Source organism: Tribolium castaneum, chromosome 4 (genome assembly GCF_031307605.1).
Source record: "Tribolium castaneum strain GA2 chromosome 4, icTriCast1.1, whole genome shotgun sequence".
Taxonomy (NCBI): Eukaryota; Metazoa; Arthropoda; class Insecta; order Coleoptera; family Tenebrionidae; genus Tribolium; species Tribolium castaneum.
This window is the reverse complement of record NC_087397.1, coordinates 4,245,222-4,268,073: the sequence shown is the minus strand read 5'-3', so window position 1 is coordinate 4,268,073 and position 22,852 is coordinate 4,245,222. Positions and strand designations below refer to the sequence as shown.

Here is a 22,852-nt window from a genome sequence, read left to right as displayed (position 1 = left end):
ATATAAACAGAAAACATATTTCAGAAGTTATGTCCTCACGTTGGTTATCATGTTTGTCAAGCATGCTAACCTCGCTTTTACATGTGTTCTTTTTGCATTGATTAGCATAATGTCTAAAAAACCCCCAAAACAGTCGAATAAATCGAAAGGCAAGGCCAAAATAAAAATTTTCAACAATAGGAAGAAAGCAACGACTCCGGAATCGGCTGCTATTGAGAAGCTTCAAGAAAAATACGAAGCTGTAAGTCTGTATGCTGCTTGATCTTGGTCACCAACCGTGTTTTCAGATTGATGTTTCTACCATTAATAGTTTCGATGACTTACCTTTATCCCCAAAGACTCTAAAAGGGCTTAAAGAATGTGGTTACACAAAACCTACGGACATTCAAAGAGAAACCATAAAATTGGGTCTCACGGGGAAAGACATTCTAGGGGCGGCTCAGACTGGTTCTGGCAAAACCCTCGCGTTTCTTATCCCGATTCTGGAACGCTTGTATTGCAAACAATGGACGCGACTGGACGGTCTTGGAGCCTTAGTCATCACGCCAACGAGAGAGTTGGCTTATCAGATTTTTGAGGAATTGCGACGGGTTGGGGAACACCACGAATTTTCCGCGGGTTTAATTATCGGAGGCAAAGACTTAAAATTTGAGAGGAATCGAATGGATCAGTGTAATATTGTGATTGGTACACCGGGCCGAATTTTACAACACATGGATGAAAACCCGCTGTTTGATTGCGTAAATATGGAAATACTGGTCTTGGATGAAGCTGATAGGTGTCTAGATATGGGTTTTGAACAAACCATGAACGCAATTGTCGCGAATTTGCCAGCAAAGCGTCAAACTTTGCTGTTCTCAGCCACGCAAACTAAATCAGTGAGAGACTTGGCGCGTTTGAGTTTGAAAAATCCTGCGTATGTCTCCGTGCACGAACACAGCGAATATAGCACTCCTAAAGGACTGCAACAGAGCTATGTTGTCTGTGAGCTCAAAGACAAAGTTTCGATTTTGTGGAGTTTTATCAAAAATCACTTGAAGCAGAAGAGTATCATTTTTCTTGCGAGCTGTAAAGAAGTTAAATATGTCTACGAAATATTTTGCAGGTTGGTTTTTTCAATTAATTTATTAAAAAAATATATGTCTTTTGACGAAATATGGTCGTTTTTTAATTTTTCCAATAATAATCTACAAAAAAAATAAGTTAAGCGAATGACGTGTAGTCTCAAAGATTTAATTTTCGTGAATGTTGCAGGCTAAGGCCTGGTGTGAGCTTAATGGCATTGTATGGCACTCTTCATCAATTAAGAAGAATGGACATTTACGAAAATTTTTGTAAGAAAACCTCTGCGGTGCTTTTCGCAACTGACATAGCTGCCAGAGGTTTGGATTTCCCAGAGGTTCATTGGGTGGTTCAAGCCGATTGTCCTGAAGACGCAGCTACGTACATTCATCGCGTTGGCAGAACTGCTCGGTTTTTCCGAGGAGGAGAAAGTCTACTTCTTCTTTTACCAAGTGAATTAAAAATGTTGGACAATTTGAAAGAAAAGAAAATTCCGATTGAGAAAATAGAGTAAGTTTTGATTTTTTGGCGATTTTTTTTTCTATTTCGGTAAATTACTAGCATAAACCCCCTGAAACTCAACAATCCTGTGCGAAAAATGGAAGCTTTTCTTGCACGTGACCCCGATTTGAAGGACACAGCTCAGAGAGCGTTTGTTTCTTATGCCAAGTCAGTGTTTCTTATGAAGGATAAGAAAGTATTCAATGTTCAGGCGTTGGATACCGATTCGTTTGCACATTCTCTTGGTCTGGCAATCCCTCCAAGAATTCGATTTTTGCAAAGACTCAATGCTAGGAACGCGAAAATACAGCAAAGTAAAAATAAAATTTATTTCAACGATGAGGATGAAGAGAAAAAAATTGAAACGGCCGTTTCGACCGACAGTGGTGTAAGTGACGATGAAAAACCTTCCGCTCCGTTCCACGTGTCCGACGATAGTGATAGTGATGACGGAGTTTTAAAAGTGAAGAGAAAAGATCACGACATAGACTTACCAACCGATTTTGAATTGGAAGAAAATAGTAAAAACAAAAACAAGAAACCTGTGACTAAAGCAGCAGTCGCTAAGAAATTACTAAAGAAGAAAATTGTTCCAAACAAGAAAATTGTTTTTGATGACAGTGGCGAAGCTGTAACTGTTGGCTTGAAAGACAAGAAGTCACAACTGGCCAAAGAGTACGAAAATGAAGATAAGGGCGGCATTGATATTGAGACTGCGAAATTGGTGCTCAAGGAAGAAGATAAATTTGACAAACAGCTGTTTAAAGACAAGGTCAAGGCAAAACATAAAGAGGAAAAACGCAAACTTAAGGAATTGAAGAAGGAGGAAGAAGCGGAAAAGGACGAGTTTGGAGAATCGGAGTCTGAGAACGAACCCGACTTATCATGGCTTCCAGATCCTGATAAAATATATGGGAAAGGGGAACAAGAGGAACTAACAGAAGAAACAATTAAACCCAAGAAGAGGAAATTAAAATCAGGAGACACAAATAAGGAATTACCAGTCAAAAAGAAGAGAAAGAAAGGGAAAATCAGCAAAATTAGTTCAAATCTTGACGTTAATGAAGCAGAAGAATTGGCATTAATGTTACTCAGAAATAAATAAACGATTAATTTTTATTATTTATTTATCAAAATTATTTAAAAAAACAATCATTTTTTCTGGTGGTCTGTGCAAGAACACTCTTCAATCCAGTCTCTGGGATTTTTTAAAACCTCAAGTAGCTCTCCTTCAGGTGATTCGGGAGCTGGTTGGTGCATGTATTCCCATCTCTGTGAAATAAAAATACATATTTTTGTGTAACTTAAAGTTGTTATGTAACTTACCGCCAAGAGAGGCAATGACATTAAAATACTTTCAAACCTAGCATCAGGTGTATTAAATCCGAACTTAGTACCTCTATCCCAAACCAAGTTAAACTCAACGTAACGTCCCCGTCTCAATAATTGCCAGTTTCTTTCAGTCTCGGTGTACATGGCGTGTTTATGCCTTTGCACTAGAATATTTAAATAACGCTAGTACTTGCACTATTTGCCATTTTACCCAAAGGAATGTAGGAGGGAATGAACGCGTCTGCACAATCCGTGGCAAATTTGAAACAGGACTCCCGATCGGGAGTATCCAAATCATCGAAAAATATCCCCCCAATGCCCCTCCTCTCCTTGCGATGTTTAATCGTGAAATACTCATCGCACCACTTCTTAAACTTAGGATAATAACTTTTGTCATGTTTATCACAAGCATCCTTGAGCGCCGAATGGAAATGTATAGCATCAGCCTTATTCAAATAGTAGGGAGTGAGGTCACTCCCGCCCCCAAACCACCACACAACCTGATCCTCATCCTGGATTTCAAAATACCGGTAATTGAAATGAACAGTTGGCACCATCGGATTTTTGGGGTGAATCACAGCACTGATCCCTATAACGGCAAACGGGGGACTATCCCGTTTCAATTTCTTCCCCCTTGCACGCATTTGTGCCACAATCCCTGGAGTCAAATTTCCGGAAATAACGGAAATGTTGACTCCAGCTTTCTCAAAAACTTTGCCTTCTTGGAGCACACAAGTGATACCACCGCCGCGGCCGTCGTGGCGCTCCCACTTATCCACTAGGAACTTGTTACAATTGTCTTCCTCCTCCAGAGCTCGGCAAGCCTCCGCCTGGACCCGGAGCACCATCAGCTCCATACGGGTCTTCATGTCATCGGGGGCTTGCTCCAGTTGCGACAAGGGGGTTATAGGCGATGCCATGAACGTGCTAGTGTCTATTTTTACTTTGTGGGAAGAGAATAGGGCGAAGCCTCCGATAAAAACCGGGCCATAACGCCTTGCCAAGTTATTTATAAGTTTGGTTATGTCACGCTGACTTGATTATTGTAAAAGCGCCTTACCTTAACTTTGATAAGTCGCGTTGACGTTGGTAATAAATTAATGAGCAGTTTTTAATTAAGACTTTGAGGAACATGCTGATTGGCAAGTTTTTGTACTAAATGATAGTCGGAAAGTGTTAAAATAAAAAATAGCAGATTAGATATGTCATTATGTCAAATCAGCTGTTAGTAGCAGTGGCGGCTCGTCCCTCGAAAAACATATATGTTTCAAAATATATTTCACTTTTGTGCTTCCGTTCAAGTATTTGGGTGCAATGGACTTATAAGAATGTAATGAAGAGAGTATCGTTTCTTGGTACTAAATCTGAATATGTTTATTTAATGTTGTTGAAACGTGACGATCCGCCTCTGGTTGGTTGGTTAGGTGTTTTGAGGTGGGTGGGCGCACGTGCGCTGTTATCGTCCGTCTTTGTCTAATCAATGTAAAATTTGAGATAGCGCTAGGTGAGAAGGTCGTAGCGCAGTGCGCAAAGCAACATGTGGTATTTTTTCTGTCATATTGATCTGTCAAGTTGTCAGTGTCAAGTGCTGCGGGTTTTTAAATAGTTGTGGACACCGTCAACTGCTGGTGTTTCGGTAAAATCTCCAGGTGTCTTGGTGCGAACTTGGCGTTGATCTGCAAAATCGCAATTGCGCGTTGTGTGAGTCCTTATGGCGCAGAATTAGGAGCGTGTGGTGGCAGCTGAGCGCTCCCGATATTGACTTTTCGCGACCACCCCGTGGGTTGGTGAGACCGGCGAGTGCAGGATAACGTGGGGACGCTCGCACGCGTATCCTGCTGGAGTTCCAGGCACAAGGCGCATTGCCAAAGGTCCGTACCTCGCGGAGCGGTTCGTGCAAGAGTCCGTCGATAGTCGATACTTTTGCTGCAGAATGGTGTGATCCCCCTGCAGACGGCGCGATCTTGATTGGACTCTCACTAGGACACTGCACCCTCTCCACGGTGCCATGAAACGCGACAAAGACCCAGACCGACGAGACGTCATGAAGAAGTTCACGTTTAAAGGCGTTCTGGAGAACTTCCGCACCTCCGTGGCGCAGCAAGTCAAGCCCGACCAGGAAATCCAAGAGACTTTGCGGCCAGAAAACTTCCAAGTCAAGAGGGTGAGTGATTTGCTAATTGCCTTCGTGGACTAAATTAACGATGCGGGTGTTGTACAAATTATTTTTTAATTTATTCACGCCGATTACGTAATCAATGGATTTATTTTACTACTCCTGAGAAGCGGGAGTGCGCTGTTTACGCTTGTAAATCGCAAGAATGTATTATCGCTGAAACCAATCTGCGCCTTGTAATAAATACCAATTCTATCATAATATTTTAAACTTTAGACTATTTTTACTACAAGTTTTATTTTTGACTATATTACAAACCGAGCGATTTTCAGCCATCATGTCACTATCGTGCTTTATAAATAAAATACTATAGATATTAACCTGATAAGATAATGCCAGTTTCTAGTTTACTAACACGAGTGTTAAATGTCTGTCGTAAAAAGAAAATTTATCATAGCTTGATGAAAGAAATACGAATAGGAACATTCATTCTGTTTAGTTTGTGAGCGTATTGTTTAATTTTTTCCAACAGACATTACACAGCATTTAATAAATAGTAAAGATAAACGCATTTACAATTGTATAATCTGTAAATACTGCTGTAATATGAACAGAAATAAAACTATCCACAAATAATAGCATCTTTGCGTGTTTTATTTCGGAAGATATTGTCTGGATTCTCCCTTTTTATCCTTCATTTATTTTACTTTATACGTCGAACGGATTAGCACTTAAATGAGTTATTCCCGGCATTATTTCACTTAACACTGTAAACAGTTTTGTGAATTATGTTTACACACTTTCTATTAAAAAACTTGAAAATTTGAAACAATTTATTTACTTATAATTTAGCAAAAAAATTAAATAACCGTATCGTTTGTAAATGACTGCACAAACTAATGATTATCTAACAAAGGATCGTACGGTTAATAATTGCAGTATTACGGATATTCTTTCAGATTACCACAAAAAATAGCAAACTACTCTTGCTGTCAATATTTACCTTGTATTCAAACGTAATTTATTGCAGCTTTTAATTTAATAATGAAAAATAAAGCTTTTTGTAAATCTGTAAAACTGCGTAGTGCCTTGTGGCGATAGTCGTGTAATAAACGATTAAACCACTAACAAAACCAACTCAGACAAAATCTACAATAAAACTGTTAAACAGTTCTCTTTGATGCAACTGACTAATTATTTAGTTTGATATAATTCTTGATCTTGAAGTCGCCCAAACGTAAGAAAAGTATGAACATTTGGAAGGATGATTAGCAAATCGTTGCATGAGCACAGTATTACTCACCATGAGCAAACACTGGCATTTTATTACAGAATACGGCACTTTAAAACAATATTAATTAACCAAACGTTTGTGCACAATACCGATCAAACTCTGACGTTACATCGCAATTTATTCACAGCTGACAACGTGTTATCTCTCTACCCCGGCCTAAGCTCGCAAAAAACACCTTGTAAAAAACTCCTAAGCATAAGCAAATTATTGAATTTTAATATTCACATTCTGAATAACTCGACGCTTTCGAAAGGCGTTATGTCACTAATAAAGAATCCAAATATATTGCATTGTTTGTTATCAAAACTAAATAAAACATAAATTAATGGCAAATCGGTTACTTCAACCAAATTAGCAACTTGAAGTATGCAATAGCTTGGTTTATTTGTCTATGGTTATGTTATGAGTATTTTATGTGTTTGTAATAAAGTTAGACTAATATCTGCATTATTACTATGTAAAACTGTATCCAGGACCTATATTTTATTGGCACTGGTGTTTATTATGCGTCTTCATTTTTAAAACATAAATTCTCTTTTCAAATTGTTATTGGCTATAAATAGAAAATAAAAACACTTTTTATTTGAAAAATAATGTTTGTCAGGCGCTAAACATTATTTTGTCGTGATGGAACACCTTCTGGACAAAAATTCTACCCCGGTTTTATTCAATCATTGTTACAAAATTCAGACATCAATCTAAATGACTTGTGAATGGGGAGGGAATGAGCTGTCCAAAATTCTAGAATAGAATCAATTTCTTTTTCTTGTATTGTGATTTTATAAGAACGCTATTGGAAAATAAATTCTAATTTACATTTCGCATGTTACTTTTGACGTCCCACCTTAATTTACCCAGGAATTGACGTGGGGTTTAAAAATATTAGTGGGGTCGATGGTTTTTGTCAAGTTTCCAATTACAGGAAAGGGTGAAGGAGCTTTAGATGGATGAGGAGGAACTGAAGTGAAATATGGCACAACGTGTTTTATTATTTATTTTAGGAAATGTATGGAAGTCGTGTCGAACCTTTACACTACATTTTATAGTAGAAATGCAACGAAAATTGGCACTGAGGAAAGAAATGGAAATGTACGAGTTTGTTTTTTATTTACACAATTATTATGAAATGTTTTTAGATAAAGTGCTAAAAATACCATATTTTGGTTGCATTAATTAGAATTGGCAGTTAGTGGAGTGAATCGGATTACGTAGTCAAGCAAGGTGACCTTACTTCATTTAAATGTGCAATGAACAGTGGAGATTGTGTTTGTATTAAATTACAATTTTATTTACAAAATAAATCCTGTGTTTTTTATTAACACCATGAACCACTGAAAGAGATTTTGTTAGATAGCGCAAATTACATAACCCGCCGGGAGCAACGTGGATTTTTAATCACTTTTGACTTGAGCGTTAAAATAATGCAGTGAGGGATACTTATTATCATTTTTGATGGATAAATTTACAATCTAAATTACGGGCTTATTTGAAGCTTATTTTTTGTATAAGGTAATATCCCAAGATTACTGCTAGCTTTTACGTTGCAATAACTCCTCATATCTGAAAGTTTTGTTGTGATTTATGTTGGAACGTAAGTGCGCTTTTTGTGCACCTACTCAACATTGTTGGATTAAACCCATATTCGGGAAACAAGAGATGAAAGTTACATATCAGTAAAGTGATCAAGTATTACCGAGCACACCAGAATCAATTTCTGTGTGAAAAGTGACCTTTCCAAGGCTTAATATCTCAAGTAACATGAATGTATTGTTGCACTGGAAAAGCCAACTCGGCTGTCAAATTGAAATTGGGTCATATTTGGTCTACATTATTTATACGAATCGATCAGAGACAGACTTTTCGTTCCACATAACTAATTAAAAAATTAGAGATCGATTTCGTTTGTAAAGCTCTGTTTAGTCACGAAGAAAATTGCAAAATTTTATTTTTAATTAAAACCGAGTCACCCAAATCCCGTTGTTTACGTCCGTCTGTAACATTAAATCCGGGTTTGGGGTTTGAAGTCTGCTAAATTACACGAAACGAGCTACGAAAATTCGTTTGAATGTAAAACTGTCTTTGGCGTTCTTAGTTTCCGTGATGAAAAGCGTAGATTAGTTGTTTTCCGACGAAAGTCAGGTAAAGAGGGTTAAAGTGAACCGAATTAAATTATAATTAAAGAATGGTCGAAAAACAAATTTGTCTCTGTAAAAAGCTGATAATTTATGCCAAACGTCAGAGTTTTAAACGAAAGAAAGCGTTATCAAGAGAGATCTCAAGTTCCTCTCGCCTCATTTGTATATAAACTTTGGCTGTATTTCTCCAAGTTTCATGAATAATTATTAAGCTGTACCTTGAGGTATAACTCAAAGGCTTAACTGAACCTACCAGAGTTATTTACGAGGATTTGCAATCTTTGCCGGATTATTATTTCCAGATTTTAATTTATCTGCGTTTTGCGGCCAGGAGAGGAAGTTGTGTACGTTATTAAAAATTTTGATTGGACATAGTTAATTTCAATAAAATGTTTACGATGCCATTTACTTACTTTTAGTAACTAAGTGCCTTTTGGGTTTAATACCTCTTGTTTCATTAATTTATCTCAGCTCAGACGACTAATAAAAGGTAAGGAACGTATTTTGTTTATCTCTGATGATCTTGCTTGCCGTGCACTTTGGCGGGGTTAAGTATTTTCATGCTCCGGGGAAGTGAAGTACCCGTCTTGGTCATTCAGGTCGTAAATCTTGTTAAGATAATCTATAATCGATAGAATTATAAAGCGTCAGTGTCAAGCACATCCAATATTGAAATGCTATGCAAAAAGGGAAGGACATTTTCAGTTAGTTATTGCTCCTTAGGAAGAAACCGTAATGCATGCAAATAATATTTCATTCGCCATCTTAATTGGTTGAATAAAAGGGAGCATTTTGCACGCTTTATGTGAAACGAATGAAGTTATCAATTAATTCAACAAGATTACGTTTCTAACGAACTTAACTCGTTATGACGCTTCATCAATATTGTTTCAACAGCGTGAATTTTCCCCTCAGCTTGTCGGTTTAAAAGTGGACAAGTTGTCGCAAGTTTAATTTTTTGTTTTACGTTCTTCCAAACCTGACGCTGATAATAACCTGTCGTTAAGTTTTCCACCGCTTGCAACTCCTGAGAGTTTTTTATTGTTTGTGTTTTATGCCACAACTTCAAAGTATGGACCATGTGATGACAATATCGATGTAATAGTATGACGCAATTTCGTCTCGACGATGTTTTATTCAAAATTAATTGCTCCCTTGGTTCCGGGTGGGGCCGGCACGGTCTCATGAAACCCCGTCTGATTTCCCTTTCGGGCATAAAATCATTGTTGATTCTGGCTTGCAGTTTTCCTTTATAATTTACGATTGCGGCCTCACTGCACGATCTCTCTCCCTATATCTGATCGGCGAGCATTCGCACCATTAAAACGTGCGGTCAAAATCGAATCGTGAGCGTTTCATGAAAATTCCAAATGAGTTGTCGATGGAAGTTAATTTGTGTACTGACACGCACCCTTCAAATGGGAAAACTCCATATTTTTGATTCGATATTAATTACCACGTGGAGCTTTTCGGGCTGCTTTTTACTGCTCAAGTTTATGGCAGAAACTATCTTCGTGCCTGCGAACTTAGTCCAAGTAATATGTCTTTGAACCTTATCTTATTGTTAATTAGAGTTCCTCTTAGTTGCACAGCGTCTTGTTTTTGGATTAATTTCGAAATTATCGCAGGATGTGCTCCAGGGTACGCAAACAAACTTGTTCGTTGATTGGACTTTGGTTCGAAATGCTGAGATGTTTAATTTTGGTGAAAAAAATTTAATATTAGGTAGCGGTTTCTCGTAACAAAACTGTTTTTATCAAAATTGGCCAAATAGTGCAGCGTTTAGAGTTAACAATAGACTTATTGAACCTATAATTGGTTTACGTTTTCTTTCATCCTTCTCCTTCCTTTCAATCTAAAATGCGAGCCGTTTAGGTAGATGATACATTAGTTTTATGAAAATGAAATTGGGGGGAAGTCAAGGCAGGATATAAAATGGATTTATTATATTTTACCCAAGAACTCAGATAGGGTGTACTTTGTGATGTTGTATCGCATGATGTACGATGTTTCAAAGATTTATAACAAATTTAGACAATTAATTATAACACAAAAATCGTTAAACCTGCATTTAACACTGAATTGAATTGTCACTGATAATTGAGTATTTATTTGATTCAATTTAGCAATTTGTCGGAATAAATTGTTCACGAAATTATTGTTTTTCGGTAAAAGTGGAAGCTTTCCTGTTAAAATTAAAACTGAGTTAGCAATTATTTTTTCTAGTGGAATTAAGAATCTTTTTGTCTAAGTAATACACTTCGTGATGCGTTTCTATAAGACTGGAAGAATTAACAAAATGTAGTAATTAGAGTGCATCCGCTTTGCGGTTTTTTAGTTATCAAAACCAGACTGCGGAAATTTTAATACTGGGGCAATTATCATTCCAGTTTCTTAATTAATGGTGCATTTGATAAGGTAAGCAATCAGAAAACAAACAAGTTTGCTCGAAAAAAATTGATTTTGGATTGACTATGCACTTTTGAGAATTAATTTTTTAATTTGGCCGATCAAATTATTATTCAATGAACTTAAATTCAGTGTGTATCCGTGCTTAAATGGAAATAATGCGTTTTGGTAATCCTGTCTTGCGCTTCAAAATTTATGGATGTTGTGTATGTGCTTCACTTGCACGTTAATCATTCTTGCATTATTCATGATTTTCATTGATTATTACTACTCTAATTACTACTGCGAGTATGGTGAATGCCACAAACATACAGGTCGGAAGTGGTCTATTTGTAAAATGAAATGTCAGATCAAAGCACAGCAATATTGTTTTTCTCCCGTGGTTAATTACAGCTAGTTTCGAAACTCTTTACCTCAAATGGTTTATTGTTTGCTAAGAAAATACCAGCGCTGTGGTGCCTGTTTAATTAGCTCTGATTTGTTCCGTAAACAGCCCTCAATATTATTGCAGCATTTATTTCGGTGTAGTTTGTGTTGAGGCTATGATTTATAAATTACTTCACCAATATAAAGTTCACAATTTATGTTCCCTTCACCATTTTTCTTCTTAGTTTGTGATTAATGGGGTAGGTTGTTCCCATAATTCATTTCTTCAAAAACTGTTTAACCAGAACTTATCGTGCTTGGATTTTTTTCGTATTACAAGATAATCTCATATTCACAAAGGTTCCAAACAATCGTTTTCCATACGACATCCATCCATCAATGCCAATAAAGTTGACGTCGAAGAGGTCAGCTTTTGAGAAGGGAAGCTTTGTAAAAATCGAGCTCCTTGAGAGCAAATAAAATTCGTCCTATCGGATGCACCGCTAAGTGCCGATAATGAATACGTAGCTTTTAGCTTCCCGGAATTGGCAAAGTTTTGCAATTAGCTGAGAAAACAGAATTTTTGAAACATGGTGGCGTTTCTTCTTGTCGTCTTTTCTGCGTCGGAGAATTGATTAAAACAGATATGCAGGGCCGTACATATTAGCATACAATCATGCTGTGGGACGCGTCTCGACGGCGACGCTTGTGTAATATGACCGGTCATGCCAGGACGTTAGCAGGCGCCATATCCTTTCGACGGAAATGATGATAAAAGTGCCGCGTTCATTGATTGAAGCTAACCGGGCTGTACTAATTTAATTTCTTTATTAGTGTACTTCAAGGGAGGTTTTCTTGTTGTTTCGGTTAGATAATGGGCTTGGTAACGTGCAGGCTTTATTTTGTTTGCTCTTATTCTTCTGCAATTATGTTGCCGGAATCGTAAAGGGGCGCCTTCGAGCAACATGTGAATCAAGGGCAACACTGCGGAATTGTAATTTTTCACAAGAGTTATGGTTGGCACGTTGGCTGAAGACACAAATGAAAATATGTGACCGGTACAAATACACATAAATGAGGCGCATTAATAAACAAGCGCTGTGAATAATAAATGTGATGAGATTAAATAATTGGACTGGAATATTTATAATTTCTCACTGCTGAAACAAACAATAAAGAACAAAATAATAAGTTTTTTATTTTTTTTATCCAACTATTTTTTGAATTTTTTTTTTCTAAAAATAAAAAGTAAAGTTAAGAGACTGCAGTGTTTGCTCCCTTGCTTGTGAAATTCCGTTGTGGGTATGGGTGGTAATTAAAAGGCCATAATGTGAATCCAATTTCGGTTTATTTATCGATGACACAAACATCAATCATTGATTATTACATGTTACGAAATACAAAAAGCATCGTAAACGTTGATTGCTGTCGCTGCTGAAATAATGATTAGCGTATAGTTTGCTGTTGGCATGAACTGCGGGATCATCTTATGCTCCTGACAACAATTCCAGTGATGGATGGAACATCGAAGAGAAATCCACCCGAATCCTTCTGGGTCTAGCGAACGCATGTTACATTTTAATCACGTATTTCGTGCTGCTTCCGGGGCGAGTTTGATGAGTTCTTCATATAATTGTTTACAGGGTATCACACCAGCGAAATCACTTCGTCTTTGATGGCTCTCTAATCCGAGTGATGTCTTAGTTTAAAGTTCTTCTTTAATGTGTTTCCTTTGTCACGGTTTATTCCAACATGGGCCTTTACGGCGTGAAAACAAATGATTTATATTACCAGCATTGTCTTGGTCTTGATAATCCGACGCTGGTTTTCACGAGGAAACCCTTTGATGCTTTTCTGGCTTTGTGTGATTTTCACACAATGTTCCCTTTTTTCTACGGAGGCATCAGATTATCGACTTTCCCGTGTGTGGTATTTGGTGAATGGCTTGCTTCTTTCCGGGCTCTCCTATTTTTTGAATTTATCCACGGAACGTATATCTTTAAAACCCAGAAATATTGCGTTCGATTTATTGATGGGGTGAAGCGAAGGGTTTCAATCCCGCAAGGAAAACCGAACTTGGTCAAGGTCTGGGGCGTGCTGCAGACTCAACAAAACGTGTTGTCTTTTTAACTGCAGCGCCTGACCAATAAAATTTCATTTGGATTAACAATGTTCTAATAACAAGGGTTTGAGTGTAAGTGTAACCCTATTATGCTATATTCAAACCAAGAGAACTTTATACGGACTCGGGTGGAGAATAGATCTCTGGGGAAGGTTGCAAAAATGGCGTCTGCTTTGGAAACCGTAATAACACCAAGTTATGGATATTTTATATGGAATCTACTTGGGGGATTAGAGATTAGGCGTGTAGGAGTAGGAAAATAAGGTCGACCAGTTGCTGTTTGCTTTGAGAAAAATTGGAATTATACCGTATATGGCATTTTCAATATTCTAAAAAGTTTCAAGCTGATTTAGTTACTAAAACGTCTCCCGTTTCAATGTTGAACAAAGCGAGCAACTTTTCTTGGAAATAATTAAATGTATAAATTGAAATTAAATTACACAAAAATGTTTGGAAGCTCTTTCAAGTCAACTGTGAGAATTTCATTAAGTTCTTTGAAGTTTAGGGTAAAGTTAAGTAACAAGGACAAGGAGCAGTCGCGTAATTTTTAAACACATTTATCACAATTTGTTGTTTTTATCTACTAAAGGTAATTTAATAAGTAGCTGTGTGATCATTTGTTTGACAGGAATTGTTATTAAAATTTGACAAAATTCGGGGCAATTGTAATTTTGGTGGATGCGCCGGGTCAGAAAACCTTTAAAATGTTTTCGCTGTTTTTCACCAAATGTGACGTTTGGTATTTTTGCGTACCTATGTATAATGTATGATTTTTGTCCACCATACGAGTTTTATGGTAGTTCTGGATTTACGATTTTACTTTATGTTCCAGTATACATGAGTGGTGTACCGAACCTGTTTTATTCATCCTGTATCACGATATATTTGAAATAATAGCAAGAAACTTTCGTTTACTTTAAATAAACAATTTTATTATTTGATATTTGTATACTAGTTATATTCCCCCGGGAGGAAATCCATAATTTAGTTTGCTTTATTGGAACCATTTTGCCCAATTTCCTACACAGTAAAGTGTAATCCATTTATAGTGTTTAAAAATACATTGGATAATAAATCCAATTTTATTTGCTGGTACTTTTTTATTCTCCGAGGATTGATTGCAAGCAACTTTACGGCCACTTTTGGTGAACGAATTTTTTATTTTGCATAATCAACTTGTAAATTATTGCAAATGCAAATCTCTTGTCAATACATTGGTTCCAAACAATGTCGACTGTAAAATTAATTTAAAATTTTGTTTAAATTCCCATTTGCATTTGTATATGGAATCATTAATTTTGTTAACATCTACCATAAATTTGTCTTTGAACATTTACTATTATTTAAACACGTGTGTTTTTTGTTAATTATTGTTAAACACAAAACAATATTGATTTAGCTGTAATTGAAATGAATCCACTTTTTATGTATATTTTTAATTAATGGAGAGGCATGGAACTTTTTGCTTTGGCCTTGTGTTTACTATTAAATTATGCAGGGAAACCGTATGGAAGTTTTTATTTTATTGACACATAAATTTTTCCAGACGAAATACGTACCGTTTTCACATTCTCGTTCTATGTTATGTTACGTTTTTTCAATAGTGCAATTTTTAATTTGATTCTTTAAAAGCACATGTTTTGATTGTACTTTTACGACCTCGGTGTTTAACGTATCATGGAAAAAGATAAAAATAGTCTTAACTGTAATACGGCCGTTTATCTGTTCGTTTATTTTTATTTGTACACGGAATAATTGGATTCTGGATTGACATAAACACAAAAGGGGATAAAGGGATCTTTTGGGGCGAAATAACCGAAGGTTTAACTCCAAAAATTTTGGTCCTTTCCTTATTATGTTCAAAATGGAATTACGTTCCTTTAGTAACAGATTCACGAAATTTCAGGTCTAACGATTTTTTTGAGGGTGGAATGACGCTTTCAATCACAATGTTTAGTGGATTTAATCTAAAATTTAGTGCCATTTCTTTTAGTGTCGCAATATTGGGTTAGGAATCGTGTTTTACTTTTAATATTGACCAATAAATGTCGGTTTATTAAGCACGTCTGTGTGATAAAGATGTCGGAGACCTAATCGGAATTTGTTGACCATCGAGATCTAGTTCGTAATCACGGTCTCGTTTAACGACTTCGTGTCTTTTATGCAGTTATGGCTCGGTATATCTACAGGATTTCATTTAGATAATCATTGTTTGTTCAAGATGCACTTTTATCAGTGTTTGTCTTGTTGCACTAATGCGTAACGCGATTCACATTAACAGAATGGAAATAGCTTTTAGTTTCCGCTTCTGTTTCCCGAGGGATATTATTCAAAAAGTGTTTAAGAGATGCTGTGTTTTAGTTAAGCACATTCGAGATTGTCTTGGTTTTGGGATAAAGCCGGGATATTGTCGAAGCGAACGTAATTTCCATATTTGGAACGGTGTGTGTGAAGCTTGCAGCTCTGTTATGGGTCAAAGTGATGGGTTGATGGGCCGAACGGAACTGTATTAATACCACGCCCTAGTTGTTAACCTAATGTACTGTTATCTCTGTCCTTGAAGTCTATGATATGCCAAGTATTGATTTATTTCTCACAGTTTTTCGCCAACCATAATCTAATTGTAATGATTGTGATGTTGAAATAGAGGGTTATTATTCCGGCGTGGTCTCAGAAAATCTCTCTTTAATTGGAGGTTTCCAAGAGCAATCGATATCCCCAAGATAAAGCTTCGTTGCGCAAGAAATTTTGTTTTACGACAACGAGAGATTAGTCTTATTTTACATCGGATGTATTCAATAACGCGATTTCATATAATTTTTCTCTCCACTCCTATTTGCATCTTCGCAAAATCCAGTTTCCTGAAGTAATGCAATTTTTGTGTCTCGAGTATCTCATTTTTATTCTTTATTTTTTTCCAAGTTCATGAAAGATAGATGAGGTCGTACTCGGGTTAATGCAAAGATGCTAACTTTTATCTTAATTAACTAAGCAGAAATAATTTGAATTTCTTTTGGTTTCTCTTTAAGAAATTTTAATCATTGTTGGGTCATATTTCTCGCAAAGGCTTCGCTTATGAACGATTAAAGTTTCATGAAGCATTTATAAATTAAACTGACCTAGGTTTCGGGACAGTGGAACAGACTAATGCGCATGAATTTTGTAAATTAGCATGATTAAAGTTTGCCAAGCTCTTCTCTGAATTTTGCCGGTTCAAATCTAAATTATATCTTGTGTCTAAATTGTAATGACGGCAGAAAAGGAAGAAATGCGGACGGGTGATTTGCTCAAAGCAGAATTTCTATGCAAAATTTAGATATAGGTCCTATTAGACTTTCCTTTGTTATTACCTTCCCTTGATTAAATATGGGGAGAAGTTATCGTTTAATTCATTTCAATTACAATTCTGATACAGTCCAAAGCCAGATTAATGTGTAAAGCGGGTATTCTAGAATAAGCACGTGTTAAGCATGGAAACTATAAATATTTGAAAGTGGCTTTAAAAATAAATTCTTTGTAGAAATAATGCGCTTTTGTTCTTAAACTTGAGTGTCTTCTACCGAAACCAAAATGGCCTACTTCAGATTCCATTGCCTCTGTAATTGTAAGATACTGTTTTCATTTCAGCACATAATTTACCTTAGTGGTGTACAAAGTCTCTTGAAGCATAATTGTGGCTCGTACTTTAACTAAATATAACATTTCTGCTGCTTGGATGTGGTAGAATGTTACACAATCCGACCAAAAGATGTTTTCTTTTATAATATCATATTCGTTGTTTTTCCATCTTTTAGTTCAAACACGATAATGTTAGTTTACGGATATCAGGAAAAAATTGCATCTAGCTGTCTTTATTTTTCAAATAAACTGCTGTATTATGGAAAGGGATTACTGTCACAGTTTATTTGAAGCATAATATCAAAACCTTCAAGCGATGCTGTTCTGTGATAGCATTAGGCAGATTGGATTATTGATTGCGACTGCCAAACTTTAAAACCTTTTTCATCGAAATCAATGAATTGAATTTATTTAAAGCCACATTTTGTGTCTATGCATTATTCAGGAGACGGTTTATGGTCAAATGTATTTACTGCCATCGTGAGATAAAAGGTCATAAAGTGGGCCATATTTCGGTTTAGGGGTGGAAAATTGTGTATTTGTATTAGAATTTTGTGTATTTGTACACATCGTATTTACTTTAGAAAGCAACAAAGTGAGATTAAAAAATAGATAAAAGTATTCTCCTGTGACAATGAAAATGACAAAGTGAGACTGGAAAGCTTGTTTCTTATTAAATTACCGTTTTTCTCCTCGTTGGCAGGTTGGGAATCCTTTAATTAAATCATGTTGTTGTCTTAAAATTAATCACACGAATGGCTGACAGTTGATTCAGCTGTCAGGATTTACGAAAGTGACTGGTGTTTTTGGTCGTCGAAGTGTTGAATTAAATGAAAAATGTATTCTCCGGTTGGTCGCAAATTTGACAAATTAGTCATAAAGCTCCATCCAGGAGAAAATGGCGTGGAAGTGGTGTTTTAGAGCGTATTGGTCGAGATAGGGTAGACGGGATGATGCATTTGGGAACAGAATTTCCCTTGTTGAGGAGCAGAACGTGAGCAGAGTTTGTAACATTAACACTTTGCCACTCGATGCCGAGTTATAAGGTCACCATTGCGGTTCCTTTGGTGTGGAAAATTCTGTCACAGAATTGGAAACGAAACGATATCGAGCAGAATTTGAATTTCGGATGGATAATAGAACCTATCGACTTCATTATATGGCAAAGGAGATGAAATTGTTGAGATATCGCACCGTGGGGGCTTGTTTTGTCCAACAAAACAAAAACAGCGTTCAGTATGTTAAGCAACGACTTCACAAAGAACTGACTTTATTGTGACTTGGTCTACGAGGTTGGGAGTGAATACGAAATTTAACACAATTTTTCTGCATCCCACACACTGGGGCTGTATATCACTGGATATAAATTGGTTTATTGACTTTTCGAATTTCATGCTGAACTTATGTGATTCCAATACTGAAAACCTCGGAATAAAGGCCCACTATTGTTTGGAAATGGGCGATTTTTACATAAATCATGCGGATCAAAGGCTCGCTTGTCAAACACGGAGGGATCAAGGCCTTTGAAAGCATCTCTAATCACAATGCTATAGTATTTCCAAAAATATTATACCACATACATTCTTGACTTTTGTAAAATGCAACAGGCAAATGCCGCATGAACTGTAAAGTGAGTTTGGGAAAAAGGGCGTTTTTGGGATTACGTTATCGTTATTATGTATTCCTTTTTTCTAACTTGTTGATTTGAGTTTCTTTCTGAAAATGAAATTAGTTGTTTCAGCGTCGCGTAAATATCTTGTTCGTGTATTTTCCATTCGGGTCGAATTTACTTAATAAAATTACCTCAGTTTTGTATCCGCCTGGCATGCCATTTTAGAAATTAGATTTTTAACTCGGAATCGAAGTTAACTTTTCCGATTACAATTTACAAGCACTCAGCTTGAACCTTCTTATTTTCATTAGACGTTTTGCGACAGGACGTAGGTCCTGATTTTTTCAGGTAGCATCTTTTTTAACTCGCTGAATTAAATCAGGCGAGATTGAAGCACGAAATGCTGTTATGTGGATAAGAAAATGTAGTCCTTTCCAAACCTTATTAAAACTTGAAGCCGTTTTAATATTTGATACAGAGAGTTCAAGTTTAATTTGTTGAGTTAATTCGAATGAATGTCCAGCGTTGACGATCAATAAAAAAGGTCCCTCCGGTTTAGATTTGAAATCGCATGATTTACGACCGGTTGTTAAAATAATCGTGCTTGTATCAGTAGCGTCCGTCAAATTAATTTAGGCGTTATGACGAGAGCAACCGTCATTTCTGTTCCTACTCGTTGAATAACTTCTCATAAATATCCGCAATGTTGTGTCATAAATATGGGGGCATAGAAACGTCAGGCTTTTGTACCAGGACTTGTATTCGTTTTTCCTGTGGGATGTGCATTGCTGTTATCACCTGCGACGTAATTTGTGTTATCACGGTGAAGGAGACACATTGAAACGGCTCTCGAATTGAAAGGAGCACTCATCACACGGGTTTTTACTCAAGTAGAATGGCTGATGGCCGTTCTGTGTCGGATTGTTTACAACACGTCCTTTATAAACCTATTCTATGAATCGTTTTAGGATTAGAGATAAGTTCAGGGAAAAAGTCTTTCAGCAAATGGACAGTGGGATTTTACACTTACTAGTGAAATATCACTTCCTTTCCTTACTACACGTGAATACAGTTTGAAACATTTTTCAACATAGCTACATAATTGTATCATGAATCGATACAATCCCTGCTAAAATATCTTTTCGGGAAAACGCACCGTATCTTTGGCTTTGTTTCAGAAACATTTAGAACTTTGAAGTCATTCTGAACAAAGCTTTTAGTCATTAGTAGGTGCTTGAATAACTCGCGTAAAAATCTTAACAGTGATAAATATCGAGCAACGCAAATGTCATCCCTTTGTATCTCTGATATTTCATGGTCTGTGATCTTTCAATAGGTCGTTTTCACGAGTATTGCCTTGCTGCTTTCATTTGCGTCGTGATTTGTTTTATCATGAGAGACAATCTGTGTAGAAGAAGGTTACCGACTAAAAGGGTTTTTCTCCAAATGGAATCACTGACGATCGTTTTGTGTTTTGAATTGCTTGAAAGCTCGATTGCTTTCGTTTGTAGTGCGTATTTTTGGTTCCATAATTTTTTTGGTTGTGGCAAAGCGATTTGAAGCGTACCTGTTGTGGGCGCTAAATGGACGATCGGTGCGATTTTTCATGAGAGGATTTTGGAAATCTATGTGGCTTTTATGATAATTTGTAGCTTGGAAAAGTGCTTTTGAAATGTAAATTTATTTAAATTAAATCGAAATTACAGCTGTGGATGGAATACCATCCCTGCAGGAGACAGTTAAAATGTGTGTACATTAGTTTATTCAAATTTGTTTTAAAGTTCCTGTTACTGACTGATTTCTCTCTTGCCCACTGGAGGTTGCTTAATACTCATTTCACATATTGATAAGGTCTCAACTTTTACTGGGGAAACATGAAAAGCGCATTTTGTAATTTTCGTAAAACAACACATTATTTTATAATTCAATTTTATAATTCATTTTATAATTCAAAGAGTAAGTCATCTAAGGATTTAATGCTAAAGTTTGAAATTATGTTTCACCTTTACGTTCATCTATTTTTCTATCAAAACAAAAGGTATTTTCCTTTTATTAGCGTTTGCCGCATTATTTTCTTATTTCTGTCAGTTTTATGCTTTGCTTTTCGTTTATACGTCTATGTGTTCTCTCAATCTCTTATTTTTGTTTGCGTGTTATTTTACCTACCTTTTCTATACTTTTTTTCATAGAAAAATTGTCGCCGTGATCCGGGTTCGAACACCCGACCTCCCCCGTCGTAAGTGGCGCTTATACCACTGGGCCACCGGGCCCCAGGTACTGACCGTGTTTTGCAGATATTTTAACACAAACTTTTTAAATAAATCAACATTACAAACTTTATATTTGCAATATAATTGCAGTTCAAAAGTCGGCGAATTAACTCGAGAAAGCATTTTTTTTCACTTTTTTCAATTTAATTTTCTAATTTTTCACCAGATTCCATCAAAAGATACCGGGCGTATAAGTCAACTAAAGTTTAAAGTTATATTTCACCTTTACGTTCATCTCTTTTTCTCTCAAAACAAAAAGTACGTTTACAATTTGGCGCCTTTACGTACTTTTACATTTTTGCCGCATTATTTTCTTATTTCTCTCAGTTTTATGCTTTGTTTTACTTTTATACGTCTCTGTGTTCTCTCAATCTCATATTTTTGTTCTCGTGTTAATTCACTTACCTTTTCTACAATTTTTTTCTCAGAAAAATTGTTGCTCTGATCCGGGTTCGAACACCCGACCTCCCCCGTCGTAAGTGGCGCTTATACCACTGGGCCACCGCGGGCCCCAGGTGCTGACCGTCTTTTGCAGATATTTTAACACAAACTTTTTAAATAAATCAACATTACAAACTTTATATTTGCAATATAATTGCAGTTCAAAAGTCGGCGAATTAACTCGAGAAAGCATTTTTTTTCACTTTTTTCAATTTAATTTTCTAATTTTTCACCAGATTCCATCAAAAGATACCGGGCGTATAAGTCAACTAAAGTTTAAAGTTATATTTCACCTTTACGTTCATCTCTTTTTCTCTCAAAACAAAAAGTACGTTTACAATTTGGCGCCTTTACGTACTTTTACATTTTTGCCGCATTATTTTCTTATTTCTCTCAGTTTTATGCTTCGTTTTACTTTTATACGTTTCTGTGTTCTCTCAATCTCTTATTTTTGTTCTCGTGTTGATTCACTTACCTTTTCTACAATTTTTTTCTCAGAAAAATTGTTGCTCTGATCCGGGTTCGAACACCCGACCTCCCCCGTCGTAAGTGGCGCTTATACCACTGGGCCACCGCGGGCCCCAGGTGCTGACCGTCTTTTGCAGATATTTTAACACAAACTTTTTAAATAAATCAACATTGCAAACTCTATAATTGCAATAATTTACCTAAAACGCAAATACATTCAGTTCAAAAGTCGACGAATTGGCTCGAGAAAACATTTTCTTCCACTTTTTTTCAATTTAATTCTTTAATTTTTCACTAGTTTTCATCAAAAGATACCGGGCGTATAAGTTGATTCTACAATTTTAAAATTGTTTTTACCTTTTTGTGACTTTCAGCACGTTTTTGACTGAAAATTGACATAATTACTAAACAAACTCAGTTAACTAAAAATTTTTAGAGGTAAATTAAGTATTTTCGTTTATTTTTTTTTAATTTAAGATGTAAGTCATCTAAGAATTCAACTAGAGTTTGAAGTAATGTTTCACCTTTACGTTTAACTCTTTTTCTCTCAAAACAAAAAGTATTTTTTCTTTATTAGAATGTGCTCTTACGTTTATAATTTGGCGCCTTTACGTATTTTTAACTTTTGCCGCATTATTTTCTTATTTCTGTCAGTTTTATGCTCCGCTTTACGTTTATACGTCTATGTGTTCTCTCAATCTTTTATTTTTGTTTGTTGTATTTTTGTTGTTTTACCTACCTTTTCTATACTTTTTTTCATAGAAAAATTGTCGCCGTGATCCGGGTTCGAACCCCCGACCTCCCCCGTCGTAAGTGGCGCTTATACCACTGGGCCACCAGGGCCCTAGGTACTGACCGTCTTTTGCAGATATTTTAACACAAACTTTTTAAATAAATCAACATTACAAACTATATAATTGCAATAATTTACCTAAAACACAAATACATTCAGTTTAAAAGTCGGCAAATTAGCTCGAGAAAACATTTTCTTCCACTTTTTTAAATGTAATTCTCTAATTTTTCACTAGATTTTGATGATAGTTTCTCCAAAAATCAATTTGTCAGTACGTATTTTTGACTTTGCAAAGGCTTAAGTCTGTAATGTT

The 22,852-nt window shown here is 36.1% G+C and overlaps 3 protein-coding genes across 4 annotated transcripts in view; 2 read left to right on the top strand and 1 right to left on the bottom strand.

Moving 5' to 3' along the window:
* The first annotated feature begins 38 nt into the window (after window positions 1-38).
* Window positions 39-2,682, top strand: LOC656831 (uncharacterized protein). The gene is made up of 4 exons (XM_963332.5): window positions 39-241; window positions 288-1,105; window positions 1,255-1,572; window positions 1,624-2,682. Exons 1-4 carry the CDS (start codon window positions 50-52, stop codon window positions 2,666-2,668), a joined length of 2,373 nt encoding a protein of 790 aa, XP_968425.2. The 5' UTR covers window positions 39-49; the 3' UTR covers window positions 2,669-2,682.
* Coprox (Coproporphyrinogen oxidase) lies at window positions 2,673-4,148 on the bottom strand. The gene is made up of 4 exons (XM_008203291.3): window positions 3,956-4,148; window positions 3,107-3,891; window positions 2,890-3,059; window positions 2,673-2,835 (listed from the first exon to the last, which is right to left on the bottom strand). The coding sequence occupies exons 1-4, from the start codon at window positions 4,027-4,029 to the stop codon at window positions 2,716-2,718; spliced, it is 1,149 nt and encodes a 382-aa protein (XP_008201513.1). The 5' UTR covers window positions 4,030-4,148; the 3' UTR covers window positions 2,673-2,715.
* Window positions 4,149-4,282: 134 nt separating this feature from the next.
* The window catches only part of Tomosyn (tomosyn), a 67,080-nt gene continuing 48,510 nt past the window's right edge, over window positions 4,283-22,852 (top strand). For both annotated transcript variants that reach the window (XM_064356042.1, XM_064356041.1), the window contains exon 1: window positions 4,283-5,059. In XM_064356042.1, coding sequence (XP_064212112.1) covers window positions 4,904-5,059 — 156 coding nt within the window. In that variant the 5' untranslated portion in view covers window positions 4,283-4,903. The remainder of the gene's footprint in view (window positions 5,060-22,852) is intronic.